Raw genomic sequence first — 18,575 nt, forward strand, 5'->3', positions numbered from 1 at the left:
CCCACAGATATACACAATATTCTTTGAAAGAGTGACTCAAACTTAAAGTACAATAGAAGTGAGTTCTAGAGTTCTCCTATAGTTCCCTTATGTTGTAGTATTTCTGCTGGGTGGGTCCCTCATCTAGTCTCTATTCTTGAATTCAAAGTCACTATTATTCTCTGCTGAGAGGAATCATATTTTTTCCCAAGCTGTGTCTTTTTCCCAGCTGGATATATTGTCCCCTACTGGTCCAGTGATTCCAATGATATGACTGATGATGTTAGAAGAATAAAAGTTCCCCCCCTCTGATATAGGCAAAAGAATCTGTCTACACAAAATGTTCCCAAGCCTGCAAAACTATTTAAACCCACCAGGGTGGGGGCTTACTTGTTTGCTCAGCCAATGGTGCTGGGTAGATTCTTGATCCAATTAAAGAAGTTTACACCTCATAAAAGGAACAGAGGGTGTAGACACATCTTGTTTATACATTAAAGCCTCATTACCTATGACTACATTCTTTTTAAAACTATTTTCTTATTCTAAACTGAAGCACCAAAAAAGAGCTTTTCTATAGAAGTAGCAGAAAACAAAAAGAGGATTCTATGTGAAACCATGAATCTCTATTTCATTCTGTTTGTATAAATATATATGTGTATATATCCTTTGCTTCCTGCTTATCTTTGCTTTCTTCTGGATTTCCTTCCATTCTCATCTGTCCATTTAAACAATGGTCCTCTTTTGGGGGGCTTCTCTATTAATATCTTCCCTTCAAATGTCCCCCCAACTTAAAAGGGAAAAAGAAAGGAAAAAAAACCCTCATAACAAACAAACATAATCAAGCAAAATGAATGCACACAATGGTCACATCCAAAAATGCATTTCTCTGCATTTTGTGTTCATCACTTCTCTGTAAGGAGTTTAGTAAGATGCTTCATCATAGGTCCTCTGGATCCATGGTTGGTTCTTGCTTGGATCAAATCTTATCTTTCAAAGTTGATTTTCTTTATAATGTTATTTTCTTTGTATAAAGAGTTCTCCTGGTTCTGCTCACTCCATTCTGCATTAGTTCTTACTACCTAGGATTATTGTCAGTTGTCTCTGGGGCAATTATATCCCATTACAATATTTATTATTGGGCCTGGAGCCAGGAAGACCTGAGTTCAATCCAGCCTCAGATACTTACTAGCTGTGTGATCATGGGCGAGTCAACCCGTTTCCTTAACTGAAAAATGGGGATCATAATAGCGTCTACCTTCCAGAGCTATGAGGAACAAACAAGATAATTTTTATGAAGTGCTTAGGATAGTGCCTGGCAAATGATATGTGCTAAATAGACTACGATTGCTACTGTTATTTGTTTAGTCATCCTCCAATTGTCAGTCCTTTTCTCGTCTATTCTTTTCTTTTCTTCCCCATGCCCAACATTTTAATTCTCCCTTCAGAATAGGGAAGTTTGTTTTAACTTGTGGCCATTCCTTCTCTGGTATTCTCCTCCCTCACCACCACCCCCGCTTCTTTCCTTGTTGAGGTTGATGTGTTTCTACCCCAACCTATGTATGTGTATTCGACTTTCCTTTGCCTATTTCAGATAAGCGTGAGGTTGATCTGATGCCCACTGTTCCCACCCTTCCTTTATATTGATATTTTTATCTCATTCACCTCAGTTATGAAAAATAGCAAAGTATACCCCCACTTCTTCCTTTCTACACTAGTTTATCCTTCCTTTTGCCCTCAGAACAGAATCTCTCTACCTTTGAAACCCCTATATTATTTAATTCCTTTAATACATTTTGAAAAGAGTAAGGTTCTGGAGAGACACTTGTTTCTTCTTTCTCCAGAATGCGGGCACTACATCATCATAGTACTCCTTCTAATTGTTTAAATAAATTTACCTTTCTAGGTTTCTCTTGATCTTTGTGTTTGTATTTAAAAGTTCATCTCTGATCTTTTCAACCAGAAATGTTTAAAAGTCTTCTATTCCATTTAAGCCCAATTTTTCCCTCTTGTAGGATGATACTCAGTTTTTCAGAGTCAGTTTTCTTGGTTGTAAGCCTCTATATTTTGTTTTTTTGAACATTGTATTCCAAGGTCTCCTTTGGTTTTAAGTAGAAGCTGTCAGGTCTTGTGTAATCCTCACTGTAGTTACTTGGTACTTGAACTGATCCTTTCTGGATGCTTGGAGTATTTTGTCTTAGATATATAAGCTCTGGAGCTTGATTATGACATTACTAGGATCTTTCCTTCTAGGGTTCCTTTCATGAGGCAATCGGTGGATTCTTTCTATTTTGACTTTGCATTCTTGTTCTAATACAAGGGTGGGGAACCTGTGGCCTCATACAAATTTGTTCTGTGCAGTTTGGATTCAGCTGAAGGGCCGCACTGGAGGACCTGTAGGGCCACAGGTGGCCTTGAGGCTGCAGGTTCTTCACCCCTGTTCCAATAGATCTAGGCAGAGTTGATTTATAATTTCTTGAAATAGTGTTCAGACTTTTTTTTCCTTAGTTTTCAAGTAGTCCAAGGTTTCTTAAATGATCTTTCCTAGACAATTTTCTCCTCTAGGCTACTTATTATCCTTCCAGTTTTTTTTTCCACAAGAGTTTTTATTTCCTTTTTTATTCCTTTGCTTCATTTTTTCTAGGCATTTGTATAGCCCCTGTGGACAATCTATCTTTTCTGTTGAGTCTCTACCTGGAGTTATTATAGAATTATTATTATAGAATTCACAATACTTGAACATTAGTTGGTGTTTTCTTTGATCTACTCATCTCTTCAGCTTTAGTTCCTGAACTAGGACTTTATGCCAGGGTAAGTCCCCAAACTCTGACACAATTTTGGATGTCGAGTAAGGTGGTAGGGGTGCTGTTTGGTCTCACCTTCTATTCCCTGAGTTCTTGTGCTGACCTCTACCTCCTGGGGTTAGGTTCTTTTTGGATCTTTGGAATTCAAAATGCCAAATATTCAGAGCCCTTTCTGGCATCTCAGTACAAGACACTAGGGACTTCACATCCCTTGTAGCTAGGCTGTACTAGTTTAGGTACCATAGCACCACATTGGCCTGAGGTGGTCAGCACCTTACTAATCACTACCATTACACAGGGTCTCCAATGTCCTCACCATTAGGCTTCTTCAGGGAAGCACAAAGAGGTAGCTCTCACCACCTCTGAACCCAGAGCCTGGAAGGTACATGTGTCCAATCTCTTGTTGGACCTGTGCTGGCTTTGTCCAAGGGGCCCCCTTTGTGCCTGTGGGGAGTTCTGTAGATGACATCACACTGCAGTTTCCCATTGGATTTCTTGATCATTTTTCTTTGTTGTGAACTTCAGGGTTTTGCTAGAATATGTTTATGGTAGCCAGTGGCCTGCCTCCTGTTTAGACAACCATTTTGGCAAGATGAGGTGGGGAAGAAAGCTCCCTCCCTTACATTTCTATAGAATGTAAATATTTTAATGTACATTTTTAGTTAGCATTTGCACAATTTTCTCTGTTTTGCCTAGCTGTATTCTTAGATTCTAGGACATTAATGAAGCAAAGACCTGCTATGCAGAGGTTAAATACAGAACCCAACATAATACCTTGCACCAATAAGCATATAGTAATTGCAACATCCAATGAACCAGAAAGCTGAAATGAGCTGAATTTTTTTCCCACTTCATAATTTGGGACTGTTAATCCTTAAGTACAGCAGGATCCTGAAATTCTCCTGGAATCAAAGAAATATTAAATTGTGATCAATATTATTTTATTATATACCAAGTATTTAAAAACTAGTCATCCATGATGGGTGTACACGATAATTCTAGATTAACTGGAATGCTTAATTAACTAGAAAACTCCTATCCTTAATAATTGTGGATGTGCAAGAATTTGCTGCAAATTCTTTTTTTTTTTTAAATAATGCCAGTTTGAGGGTGGAAAGAATGCTGTGTATTCTATTATGTTTCTTTTCTCATTGTTTATAAACCAATAGACTACCAGGTTTGAGAAGCTCTGGTTGGTGTTTAGAGTGATGATTATCAATCCTAGTTGTATGGTGCACCAAACACCTCTTGTTTATCCAAAAGGACATTATAGAATTCTCAAAATATTTTAATTCACTTTAACATAAAACATGAACACATCCCATACAATTTTCATTTTGCTATACAAAATCAAATCAACAATGACAGATTGTTATCATTCAAAAGAGACTAAGATTCCCTGTTCAATTTAGCAAGTAGCTTTACACATGTTATATATCTTTGCATACATTGTTCCGCCATTTCCCATTCCCTGATTCTTGAATTAATTTATCTCAATGACCTTCAATTAATAGTAAAAATTTAAAATCCTGCCTAATTTTCATCTCCTTTCCTCCAAGATGTGTGTGTGTGTGTGTGTGTGTGTGTGTTATAGTGAGTAGTCTTTAATCAAAATAAAAATGAATAAGACTATTGGAATCAAGAGTACTTTGCTATTGCAAAGCAATTTCTGTTTCCAAAGACTAATTTAGGAGTACAGGAAAATCATGTGAAGCCAATATGTGTTTCTTCAAAATAGTGTTTAATCTGAAGTAACTGCTACTCCCAACTGACTTGATCCTCTATGATTTGCTCTTAAAAGATATCAAACAGTGTGAATCTAGTTAATTCAGCATTCTTTCCCCCGATCCCTTGTGTTTTAAATTAATTAGATTGTATTGCATCTAGAAAGAATTATATGGTTGACAGCTATCACATCATTAACTTGGGGTTGGCATTGTTCTTTTTAGAACCTTTTTTTTTTTTTTTGCTTTTTGGTGAGGCAATTGAGGTTAAGTGACTTGCCCAGGGTCACACAGCAAGTAAGTTTCAAGTGTCTGAGGCCAGATTTGAACTCAGGTCCTCTTGACTCTAAGGTCTGAGCTCTATCTACTGCTCCTCCTAGCTGCCCTTTGAGAATGCTTGAGAACACTGTTCTATCATATGGCCTCCTTCTTTCCCGTCGCTGGGAGAAGAATGTTTCTACTTGATCTACTGGGGAGTGGCTCATTCCTGTTCAGGCACAAATCACGGAGAGGACCAGCAGCTGACAGAAGTGCTTCAAGAACAGCAACACCAGTGAGTGCTGGACAGAAGCACTTGGACCTCAGAAATGACTTCTGTTTATCAACTATCTCCTTCTGTCTTTCAGCCCTAACCTTGCCCTCTCCCTCTCCTTGCCTCAATTCTGAGTTGAAAAAGATAATCAACAACTATGAAAAATGAGCAAAACAAGGGGAGAAAGGTATTGCTCTTTGAAGTAAGCTAACGCTGGAAGGGTTAGCCTTGACCCCAGAGCCGGTAATCTTTCCACTGTCCCGGGTGGCCTCTCTCGTGCTTACCAAAAATGCGTGTTCTCATTTTGGTCTCTCCTGGGCTGTTTGTAACACAACCTTAACATTAAGTTTTTATGCAAAGCCTAAACACTGACATTTAAGTTGGAAAGCTCAATCAGGATAGAAATTATTTCTTGGTGAAGCAAACCTTTTTATTGTTGTTCAGACGTTTCAGTGGCATCCAGGTCTCCATGAATGACCCCATCTGGCATTTTCTTGGCAAAGACATTGGAGCGGTTTGCCATTTCCTTCTCCAGCTCATTCTATGGGGTTAAGTGACTTGCTCAGGATCACACAGTTAGTAAGTGTCTGAGGCCGGATTTGAACTTGTGAAGATGAGTCCTCCTGATTCCAAGTCCAGTGCTCTAAAATCTTCACACAGACATAAAACTATGCAGGTGGGAGCACATCCATTTAAGGAGAGTGCCCAGACCAGCTGTGTCTTCATCCTTCAAGATCACAACACCCACTTCATCAGTATCCACTCTGCATCTAGGGCCCTCTGATTGGAGATTAGTGGAAAGGTCCTCCCAGAACCTCTGTTTAAGGAGGGTGCTGAGCCCAGCATCTACACCTGGCTACACTCTTCTGAACACCTCCATCATCATGCCCCTGAACAGGGTCCCTTAGCTTACCCTCCACCACATTTCTTCTTTTTGGGTATTATCTTCCCCCATTAGATTGTGAGCTCCTCAAGGGGCAGGGACTGTTTCTTTTCCTATCTATATTCCCAGCACTAAGCACAGTGCCTGGCACATACATAGTAGATGCTTAATAAATATTTATCAACTGACTGACTCATAAATGTTATTTTTTCCCCTTTCTGATTGTTCCTGTATTTCCTTTTGTCCACAGTTGACAGACCTGTTAGAGTGTACGCAGATGGAATATTCGACCTCTTCCACTCTGGCCATGCCAGAGCACTTATGCAAGCTAAAACATTGTTTCCCAACAGCTACTTGCTGGTAGGAGGTAAGACCTGAACTTTCCTTCATTCCCTTAGCTAGTTCCTAAGTGGATAGCCTGCCTGCCATCAAAATAAAATAAAATAAAATAAAATAATAAAATAAAATGTTTTCCATTCAGACTGCATGGTGACGGCAACAATTTCTAACTTTCCTGGGTTGTTCTTCTGTCCAATTTATGAAAAGAAAATCATTTTTTAAAATAATCATCAGGTAGTAGAAGCTAGGTGGTGCTGTGGATAGAGTACTGGCCCTGGAGTCAGGAGGAACTGAATTCAAATTCAGCCACAGATACTTACTAGTTGTGTGACCTTGGGCAAATCACCTAACCTCAATTGCTTCCCCAAAAATATTATCCAGTAACAGAAATAGCATGGAGATAGATACCACCTATTGTCAGTGCCCTAGAATGTAATAGCACCAAGGATAATTGTGCTTTCCACAATGCCTTTCTCATTGAAATTCAATCATTTAGCAGACATAATCGAGAGTGGGAATTTAATAAAAGTTTGAATTCAATTGAATATTTATGCAAAGCATGTCAGAGAAAGAGATTTAGATATTGTATGTGGGGCCAGTATGAACAAACATATATGGGAGGGTGAGAAAGCCTCTACTACTAAATCCCAATGTACTTTCCTCAAAGGACATCTGCTCTTAATTTTAAATTAATCCTCTTAATAAGAACTTTTCTCTGCTCTTAATTCAACAAACTTGTATTAAACACCCACTATGTGCTAGGCACTGAGGTTACAAAGACAAAAATGAAATAGTCCCTGCCCCCTGGAAGCTTACGCTCTACTTGAGAAGAATACTATGTACACAAATAAGTAAATGCAGATTATACCCAAGGTAATTTGGGAGAAGGGGAAGGGGATGGGGTAACCACTCAGGGAATTAGAAAAGATTCTGGATTTGAGCCTTGACTGGAGCTCCAGATTACAAAAGGTAGAGGTGGGGAGAGGGAGCTGTCCAAGCCTGGGGGCCAGCTCAGGAAAAGCTATAGGGGCTGGTGGACCAACACTGCATGGTAGGGACAGCAAACAAGCGTAGGAGTCAAGCGACACGTCTAGGAGAACAGTGGAGGAAGCAGGTGGTGCTGGGGAGCTAGGCGGGCTGTGCTGTCGTCTACTGAAGGACACAGCAGGCTTATTCAACATGCTCCTGCATCTTGGTCCCTCTCCTTTTGTGTTGTGGTTGTTCAGTCGTGTCTGACTCTTGGTGAACCCATTTTGGAGTTTTCTTGGCACAGATACTGGAGTGGTTTGCCATTTCCTTCTCCAGCTCATTTTTGCAGATGAGGAAACGGAGGCAAACAGGGTGAAGTGACTTGCCCAGGGTCACACAGCTAGGAAGTGTCTGAGGTCAGATTTGACTTCAGGAAGATGAATCTTCCTGCCTCCAAGTCCAGCACTCTGTGCACTATGGCGCCTCATAGCTGCCCATCTAGAGGTGTGGCTTTCCCTTCTCGAGCAGCTTACCTCCTCCTCCCTTCATAGCATGTCTTGGCTTTTAAAAGCCGGGCAAGGAGCATAGCTAAAGCCAAAGAAGGGCTTATCTTCTCTTGCGGCCCTTGTTCTTAAAGACAGTAGTATCTCTGGAAGTATCTGAATCCCAGATTCATTGCCAGCCTGTACAATTCAATATCATTTATCCATTTTGTTGAACTTCTCAAAAGTAGCTCCTGATCTCCAGGTTTATTCCAACCAGACTTCTTATTTCTCTACAACAGAGATTACTCTCTCTTGCCTGTATCTAGAATACATCCCCGTTTGAGCCCTTTTGTTGATCGACAGCTTTTTCACATTTATCTACTTAGGAACCCAAGTAAATATTTAAAACAAAGGGAAATACCTCCCACAAATAGGAGTCGATTGTAAGGTGGGTCACTTAATTATTTTATATAATTAAACCTTATATAATTAACCACCTTCCCTCCCAGATGGGGAGACATTTCCTTTTGCTTTTTGGGTTTTCTCCAGCCCTCTGTATTAGCAGCATAGTATTTTTCCTGGACTTTGTTTATACTTGCAGCATCCTCATTGTCCTGTCTCAGGACTCCACAGCCATCCATAACCTCCCATCTGCTCTCACTCCTTCTCCTTCCTCTTTGCTTCCTCATTCCTTGCCTACTTGGTTTCTTCTACATCTACCTCCCCCAACCACAAGTCCCCTTCCTCAAGGTGTCTGCTTAGTTTGCACTCAGGTCAAATCTGAAATCTCCCTGGAGCTCAGAGAACACTGGAAAGGGGACCAGGTGCCCACAGTCTTACCCCCAGCTCTTCTTAATTTTTTTTAAATTTTTTTTTTAATTTTTAGGCAATTGGGGTTGAGTGACTTGCCCAGGGTCACATAGCCAGTAAATGTTAAGTGTTTGATCTGAGATTGCATTTGAATTCACGTCCTCCTGACTTCAGGGCCGGTGTTCTATCCACTGTGCCACCTAGTGGCCCTCCCTCAGCTCTTCTTGCTCCTCTTCCGAGTCTTTCAATGAAACTTCAAAAGGTGGGTTATAATTAGTTGGAGCAAATTGTGAAGGGCTTTAAATGCCAACCAAAGGCATCCTAGTGGTGATGGGAAGCCACTAAAACTTTTGAATCCCACAGCCAGTCTGCTGTCCCGGAGAATAGTGAAATCCCATCAGCACTTTTTTCTGGATCCAAGTATTCACTGAAGATAAGTTGAGAACTTAAAAGATTCACTAATCAATTTGGTTAGAAAAACATAATACTTTAAAGAAACATAAAAACTGTGAGTCACTAAGGCATAGCAATATTCTCCAGCTTAACTCTGCCTGACTCCTGACCCCGTGTCTGGAGTCTTATTGTTACCCTATATGGAGGAGCTGGCAGAAAAGCCTCCCCTTTCTAACCTGGCCTTGGTCGCTCTCTGAATGGTGGGACTGAATGGGTTCAGCTAGTCCTGCCTGCGTAAATACTGCAGCCAATTCCTCTAGGGAGTGATAGAACAGTGAAAAACATAGATAGATAGAAGGCCTTCCTACTCTTTGGGTAAGCACCAAGAAGTGCAAGAGAAAAAGACACAAAAAAACCTATTCCTTCTTTTAAGTGGGTCCAGATGTCAGAGTAAACTTGGGTCATTATAAATCCTTGGTTGTTTTCATTATTGCTTCCTGGAATCAGTAGGGAGTCTAGAAGTAGAGAAAACTTTATTTATTACGAGCTCTAGTTTTGCAGTAGACGTGACTTTTCTGTGTTTAAAAGTATATTACAATGTAGAAGAAGAAAAGGTCGTTATTTAATACATGCTCCTTAAGAAAATGGATGGGTGGAAAGGTTCCTTGAGAGTTGCAGTCACCTTTGCCCCATTCACACAGAAGGTAGGGAAACCAAACAGAAAGGAGTCTTGAGAATTGTTATGAAGAAGAAACACAGGAAAGAAAGAATTGTGTTCAGTTTTCTTTTTAATGGGCTGCAATAGGTGGTCCTGAAGTCCTATAAGAGGAGCAGCTGGGTGGCACAGTAGTAGAGTGCCAGGCCTGGAGTCAGGAAGATTCATCTTCCTGAGTTCAAAGCTGGCCTCAGTTGGCCTAGATGCTATGAGGCATCTATATACCAAATTATACTGAAGAACCATAGAATATTTAAATGGCCCGTAGCAGATTTTGTTCCTTATGGGTACTCATTCTTTTCACACTGAGCCTCTCAGTGTGAAAAGAATGAGTACCCATAAGGAACAAAATACAGGGAAAGGAAGAGACAATTCATAAAATTTATAGTTCTAAGAAATAGAATTCTGAGGGTTCATAGAAATTTGTGGGAGCAATGAAAAGTACGAACTTTCAGTGGAACACGTACCTGCCAACTACATGTCATTCATCACAAGGGGAGTAGACCCATAAAACATCACTGGGCCGAGACTGCACACAGAGCCTCCCACCCTCTACAGTCCCCCAGGCCAGCACTCCCTGCACTAATGATCCCTCAAAGTACTGCTGACCCCTGTGATCTGAATTCCACATATGACTAAACTTCCTTTATATCAATCCTCTTCCTACTCTTTGGCACCCCTAAATAATTCAGGGGAAGTTCCCAAACCATCAGCTTTCACTCTTCTCAGCTGATTCCCAAATAAGTGGGAATGTCTAATTTCAGATGGTTGCTCCTGTAAACTAACAATAGTTTGGTAGAACCTTCTAGAGCTAGTGGTCTGCTAGTATAGTCTTTAGAGCCTAGATCCATCTAAAGTAGGTTATAAGGAGAAGATTTCAGTGTGTATACACACACACACACATACATATACATACATGTTTATGTGTGTGCATATATCTAGACACACACATATACCAGTGTGGGTGGTTTGGGTAGCCTTCCATAGCATCTGTGTTACAAATACATGCATTTACTGAGAGAGAGAGAGAGAGAGAGAGAGAGAGAGAGAGAGAGAGAGAGAGAGAGAGAGAGAGAGAGAGAGAGGGAGAGAGGGAAAGAGAGAGAGAGAGAGACAGAGAGATAGAGAGAAACAGCGAGACAGAGGAACAGAAAATATCATGATATAGTATGTTGGGCTTAAAGTTAGAAAGACCTGAGTTCAGATGTTGCCTCTAACTCTCACTAGCTGACTCACCACCTCTGTGTCTTAGACAACTCTCTGCGATTTATCTATTCAGTCATAGAAAGGTTGCATCTTCATTGGTGGATGATGTTACCATGCTGGGAGTTCCATATACTGACAGAATCACTGATCTTTCACAAATGTATATGTAATCTGTGGCCTAGATCCCTGAGCTCTAGATTTACACAGATTGGGTTTTATCTTGGGGTCAGACCTCTAAAAATAAGACACAGCTTCAGAATCTACCTGCAATGCTTAATCCTAGAATCTCTATGGGTGAGTCACTTTCAGGTCCTTGGCTGCTTCATCTGTAAAATAAGAAACTGTACCAATAAATATTTGTTGAGTGAATGACCAGCTGTATAGTAGGTTCTGAGGTCTCTTCCAGCTCCTAAAGTATAATCTCAGAATCTAGTTTCTGTTAAGCCTTGGATGGATAAGATTCAAAGGGCCCCTTCCTCCCAGATCCTGTATAAGCACTCAAAAGGAATGATCTATATATTACACATAGTCGAAAAACTTTTATTAAGTGCCTACTGTGTGCAAGGCACCATGCTAAGTACTGATGATACAAAGAAAAGCAAAAGACAGTCCCTGCACTCCAGGAGCCTACAATTTAATTAGGGAAGACAATCTAGGAAAGGAAGAAGAGGGGGAGGGGAGAGGGTGCTTGTCAAGGAGGAATGATGGAGAAGTTCAGAGAAGTGCAGTGAGGCAGGGTGGGAAATGAAGAATGACATTTATTTTACTCCACAGATAACTCAGTAGCCGATAAATGATGCTGGGAAAACAAAAGAAAATTTAAAAAAACAAACTAACACATAAAGGAACCTCATTCTTATTGAAGAAAATATTCACAATATAAAGGAATGCTCTCTTTTATTTCTTATTCCTCAACCATATTTTCAAGCACGACTTTTGCCGTTTTAACTGCTATCTATTTTCTCATTTGAGTCATTGAACATCAAACTATGTGTTAACTTAGTTTAGGGACTCTTGTTAAATTCTTAATAAGAATTCTCTGCTCCTTCAACATAGTGCAGCAGAAAGGATGCTATGCTCAATTTGGAGTCAGCAGTCTGTTGTTGTTGTTAATCATTTCAGTTGTGTCTGATTCTTCATGACCCCATTTGGGGTTTACTTGGTGAAGAGATTGATGTGGTTTACCATTTCCTTCTCTGGCTCATTTTACAGATGAGGAAACTGCGGCAAAGAGGGTTAAGTGGCTTGCCCAGGGTCACAAAGCTATTAAGTATCTGAGTCCAAATTTGAACTCATGTCTTTCTGGCCCAAGCCCAGTGCTCTATCCACTGTGCCACCTAGATGCCCAGGAATCAGTAGAGACACAGGTATAAGTTTCCTTTCAGACTGCATGACTATAGACAAGTCATTTATTCTATCTGAAATTCAGGTTCCTCATCTGTAAAACGGGAATGGGCAGTATCACAGGATTATGGTAAAGATCAAATGAGATAATGCATGTAAAATGTTTTGCAAACACATGCTGTGTGTCATCTGCTATTATCTTCTAAAACAGATGTTGTTAGGCAAGTTGTAATTATCTTCATAATCATCTCTGCTTATACTCATTATCATCATCATGCAAAGTTGATGACTAACTGTCCCATAAAATTATATTTCTTGTTCCCTTTGAGTTCATGATGAAACCAATTCTATCAACTCTGTTATTTACCTCTTTGAGGAGAGTCTCAGAGTTCTTCCTCCATTTGGGTGTACATGCCTTAGGCCTGTACCCTGCTAGTTTGGGCTTGTAGGCCATTCAACAGTTAACAAAAAATAAAAATAAATGTTTACTTAGCCACAGATAGCATAGAAAGAATATTCAACAATGACACTCTAGTACCAACTTAGATCCTTAGCTAATTGTCTCCAAGGTTGGGGAGACCTACCTTCTGTGGTGGTTGAAAGAGGAAATGACTGAGAAAGCAAAGATTTGAGCTTCCCAGCATATCAATTTATTAAGCAATGCATGCCAATTGCCCAACAAATTGGTACCAATAGCCTTCCTCAGCTTGGGCACTAGACTCTGAATGCAGGGGGAAAGAGACTTTTATGCAGTAAAAACAATTAATCAAATCAGAGAAAACAGTTAAACAGGATAATCCGATTTCTAATGGAAGGAAAGATTAGGGACTTTCCAACTTAGGTGGGGAGAGAGAACAAGTGCAATTCCCTGAAATCAGAAAAAAGTGGTGTTCCACTCCCCTCAAGTGTCATAAACGAAAGAAACGTAGAAACAATAACTGATTGATCAGTATAGTGCCAATTTTCAGATAAAGCACAGGAGTTGCTTGAGATGTATAATTATGAGAAAACTCCTTGCATCAATCTCTGGAACTGACTTTCTAGTCAGCATAACTTAGATCCTTAGCTAATTGTCTCCAAGCAATGGGTAGGGTAGTCCAGCTTCCCAACCATGCACGGCTAAGTTCAAACAATGCAAGAAAGTTTTCTCACAGGACTGAAATTGTCCTAGGTTCATAATTGAATAGAAAGGGAGCTGAGCTAGCTCCAGAATTGAGTCACAAGGTGGAGTTGGTGTGGTTTACTCAATTGCCACTACTACTTGGTGTCCTCACCTCTTTCTCCATGGGTAGCATATTACATGTGAGGATTCATATGTGAACAGGGCTCTAAAAGACATTATCAATGACATTAAGGACAAAGAAAAGGTCAACTAGAAAAAAAGATGGCCTGGTATTGTAATAATAACCAATATATAAATGGTACTTTTGTAAAACACCATATATGCATATATGCACATACACATATATATATATATACACACATGTGATATACATATACACATACATTATGCATACACATATGTATAAATAGATTAAAGGAAGATAGATGATAAAGGGATAGATAGATAAATAGACAGACAAGACAGACAAATAGCTATGTAGGGTATCCCAAAAGTTTTAGTGCAATTTTAAGCTTAAAGCTACACAGAGATTTTGGGGAACCTCCATATACATAAGTAGGTCTTAAGCAAAATTGAAGGTCTGTGGTCCCTAAAAGACAAAAACATTGAAATGCAAGAGGGAAAGTTTTCTGATACAAAATTGACAGACTTCCCCCAAGAAAGGACAGAAGAGTTGAATAGCTCATTTGCATATAAAGAGGACGATGAACTTGCTTCCAGGGCATAAACTGAATTCCTACTTTGGTCCCTAGTCACTCATCTGCACAAGATTTCCAAAGGAGTATGGGTAAGGCCAAATTGAGATTAATCATCTTAAATTAAGGGTTCTTAACCTAGAGCCTAGGGACCCTGTGGATATCTTTAGGGAAAATGTGAACTTTGAAGGGAAAAAATATATCTTTATTTGAATATGATAGTATATATTTTATTTTAATCATTTAAAAAACATTATTCTGATCAGACTGTCAAAGGGGTCCATAATACACAAAAAAAGTTAGAACCAATTCCCCCAAGCCAAGGTAGAACAGTTTACTGAGGGAAAGGACTTGGTGTACCAGGAAAGGTTTATCAAAGTACCTCAGTTTCTTCATCTGTAAAATGAAGAGAGTGGACTGAGTGACCCCTAAGGTTCCCTCCAGCTCTAAGTCTGTGGTCCTATAAATGTTCACCTTCGCTCTCTAGAGCCTCTTTAGAATGACACGCTCTAGACACACATGCATTTGTGTTTCTACATACACTTCCTCTTTATTTTGTCCATCTTCCAAATAAGTGAGTAGTTTCAATTTATCAAGTAACCCTTGAAACCATTACTTATGGTGGCCATTCAGCTTTGAGTTCCTGTCCTCAGTGTTTTTCAAAGGAAAGACACTTTCTGTTGTCTAATTATACTACAAAATCAATTTTTGTTATTCAGATAGTAGAGGGGATCCACCATTTTCAATTTCTGCTGTTTAAAAATCCATATTGCCGTTAGAAACATCATATGGCTCTCTATTACTGCCACCTAGTGGTCTTATTACCTCAATTGTAAATAGTCACATTTTTATCAACATTTGGTCTTATCCACATTAAAACTGTGCCTTACATATTTAAAAGCTACACTTATACTGCCTTGTGAGTATGTCTGTTCCCTTTTAGAGGACCACATGATCTCTGCTAGAGCTGACTTCTTGCTCTACCTGGGCAGAACACTTTCGAGGCCTGATGTCTGAGGACATTCTATCCCGTTCCTCACCTTTTAGGTATATTCTACTAGCTCAAATCTTTCATTTTGAAGTTAAACATCATTGAAGTAATCTCGAGTGCCTTAAGTTAGACCGCAAAATGTAATATGCTTAACCGGTGCTCAAGCTGAAAAGGAATTCTGGATGACTATCATATGACAGAATGCAAGGACCATGTTGGTCATAGTTACCTCTGTTGCTTGTACTGCTTTTAAAATGCACCATGGCATCTTTGGAGGAGGAAATGGCAAATCACTCCAGTATCTTTGCCAAGAAAACTTCAAATGGGATCACTAAGAGTCACACATTTAATCCACTAAACAACAAATGGCATCTTCAAAAATTGTTATTGGCAAAAACCTCGTCTGTGCAACTGTTCCATAAAGCAACCCTTACTGTGCTGCAGAACTGCCAACTCTGTGCTGAGCCTTGTCTCAGAAGTGACCGAAATTGAAAGCGTACTGTTTCATTATCACTGATGCTACAAGAAGCTTGGAATCGAGTGACACATCCCAGTGAGGGCTGAAGCCAATTTGGTCTGTTAAAGAAAACAGGAAAAAAACTATCCAATGTTACTGTGTTAAGAACTTTTATACCACCCATTTCCAAAAAGGATTTGAGGATACTTTTAAAAATGAAACATAACTGCCACCCCCAAAACAAAAACAGAATAAAATCAAGCAAAAGGAGCAGAGGAATAGATGTTAACTCATGAACGAGATAGTTAAACCAGGTAAACAATGGCTGCAAAAATGTAATGTAAAGAGCAATTAATCTAGAATCACAACATCTGGGTTTGAATCTTGGCTGCACTGTGACTCTGGGCTCACTTAACTTCTTTTCAGTCTTACTTTTCTAGGCAATAAAAAGGAGATCGTAAAATTTGTGTTAATTATCTCATGGGGTTGTTGTCAGGAAAGCATCTTGTAAAACGCAATTTCTATATTATATTCGTACCTATTTTTGTCAAACATAAATTCTGTTTCATATGAGTTATTGTAACCACCATGATTTTCTTAAAATCAAAGCTATGAGAGTTGCCCAAACAACATGGAACTGTTCCTGGGTATATTTTGTGGTTCAGTTCCAAGTTCATCTTGAAGTTCTTACTGTCAGCGAGATCAGTGAGCTGACAGCTCACCTCGACAAAGCATTTTATGGTTTGTAAAACATGTTATAGACATTATCTTAGGCTCAGAATAACTCTGTTAGGTTAGTGCTATCATTATCTTATGTTACATAGGCTTGAAACCCAAAGAAATTAAGTGATTTGCCCATTGTTAGGAGTAGAGCTAATACCAGCAGCCTCCTTTTATAAGAGGTTAATATAGATATGAAATGAAACACTTATAAGTCATCAAACAGTTACCAAAAGGAGGTTTACTTTTCACTAATATAGGAAGAATAACATGGAACTTGGTTTTTATAGAAGGGGCACCCCCTCATATGACTCCATTTGGAAACTTGCCAGGTCAGCAGAAGGGCAGGATATAATGACTAGCATTGTCTTCAGATACCCACCAAGTAAGAAAGATCCATGTGGGTGGAACTTTTTACTTCCTTGGGTGATCAGAAATTTGGGTCAAGGGAGGCAGGGCTCCAGGGAAAATTAGGTTTGGGGAACAGCTTTGTCACCTTTTAGGGAAAACTCTTTTTGTGGGAGGAGTGGGGACCCTGATTGACATTGGTCATATCACGCTAATGATCACACAACTAATAAAATATTTGAGGCAGGATACTTAACTGAGGTGTGCTGGAGTTACCGGCTCTTACTGGCTCTTGTTAAATTTTCAGTGTGAGTATTTACAGCTCAGAAATCAGCAAATGCTACAGATCAGGGCTTGAGTTAGTTTTCTGTTTGTTGATTGTCTAGACCTAAGAAAGGATTGTAGAAAGTGTTAATAATGCAGATTAAAATTAAAATGTCAGTCTTGTATTGTTTTCCCCCTAGATAGCAGGCTAAAAATTCACTAGTGTACCCACTGATTGTATCCCAGATCTTTTTTGTCTCAAAGTCCAGTGCTCTATCTACTATACTTTGGAGCCCCTAAAATTGTTCATACCAAATTTTCCCCCAATATGTTAGAAACCTATAGAAAAGTTTTTATTCCTTACTAGAAGTAGGCTTTGGATAATGTGAATGTCAGCATTTTAATAATTTCTTGATTTTTAAGATTAATTCAAATATGACCTCCCAGTATCTGCTCTAAGATTGTTAGAACAGCATTCCCATTCCCATTTTACAGATCAGGAAACCGAAAACCAGAGACTTAAGAAATTTGTATCAGAACTATGGCTGTAACATGGGCATCTTTCTTTCTGCTCTGGAGTATTCAATGAAATCTTCCTTGATCATTCTGATATTCTGGACCAAGCTTCCCAATTTGGATAGATCAGGATCACTCTTTCATACAATCCAGTGAAAAAAGGAGCATAAGAAAGATCATATATGTGTCTTCATACATGTATGAACATGTATGAACATGAATCACACCTCACACTTCAGGAGCTAACTACAGTGAGTTCTTCATGATTCAAGGCTTGATTAGCCATGTCATGCATTAGCCATGTCTCTTCTTTCCTCTCCGTCTCCATCTGGCCATCTCTCATTTTTTCTTTTTCTTTTCTGATTAGTAATTTTCCAAGACAGTAGAAAGGGCAAGGAAAAGGCTGTGAAATTCAGATTGGGCAGTTTGGATAACAGCTTAGGTAAAAGGTTTGACAAGAAATGAGGTAGAAACTAATAGCTAAAATGAAATGTCCGGTTCATCAGTAGATTGCAGCTATCTGTGCCATCCTTATCCTCCATTACTGTGGGTGGCTGTAAGCTAGCTGCAGCTGATCGCCCTAACCCCCACAGTTCTATGATGCTCCTTTTTTTTTTTTTTTGGCTAAATTAGTGAGATCCTCTTCAAGGACATCTGATGAAGCAGGGCAAAAGCCTAGACGTTGTAAACATGTTCAATGACTTTGCTTTTTTTTTTTTTTTCAGTTTGCAGTGATGACCTCACTCACAAATTCAAAGGCTTCACAGTAATGAATGAAACAGAAAGATATGAGGCTCTCAGGCACTGTCGTTATGTAGATGAAGTCATCAGAGATGCTCCGTGGACACTCACACCAGAGTTCCTAGAAAAACACAAGGTATTTCTCATTCATCCCTCTCCTTTCCATGGGAAGCTAAGGACTCCAGTAGCTGGCAGGTCAAGTTAATGCTTAAAGACCTTGTGCCCCTGGAAGCTGCTTATACATACACGAGATTTCTTTAACAGGGACAAAGGGGGGGAAATTTGTTTAGCCTTCACAAAATTATATGGTTTACATCCCCCTACCAGCCCTATGTGAGGAGCTGTGCTCTGCCTTTGTGTGCATTTAAAAAAAAAAGGTTAAGTTCCGTTTGAATGATTTTTCTATTTTTAAACTAGCTACACAGAAAAGAATGGGAAATAAGCAATGATATGTGTGTGTGTGTGCATATGTGTGTGTGTGTGTGTGTGTGTGTGTGTGTGTGTGTGATAGCAGGAAAATCAAGCAATTTTCTAGTGAGA

General features: G+C 39.5%; 1 protein-coding gene across 1 annotated transcript in view; it reads left to right on the top strand.

Moving 5' to 3' along the window:
* Positions 1-18,575, top strand: part of PCYT1B (phosphate cytidylyltransferase 1B, choline) — a 95,686-nt gene that overhangs the window by 42,066 nt on the left and 35,045 nt on the right. Inside the window, 2 exon segments of the mRNA XM_078146621.1 lie at positions 6,170-6,286; positions 18,020-18,171. Of these exon segments, the coding sequence (XP_078002747.1) occupies positions 6,170-6,286; positions 18,020-18,171 (269 nt within the window).

Source organism: Phascolarctos cinereus, unplaced genomic scaffold (genome assembly GCF_003287225.1).
Source record: "Phascolarctos cinereus isolate Bilbo 61053 unplaced genomic scaffold, phaCin_HiC Scaffold_726;HRSCAF=1367, whole genome shotgun sequence".
In the NCBI taxonomy this organism is placed as follows: domain Eukaryota; kingdom Metazoa; phylum Chordata; class Mammalia; order Diprotodontia; family Phascolarctidae; genus Phascolarctos; species Phascolarctos cinereus.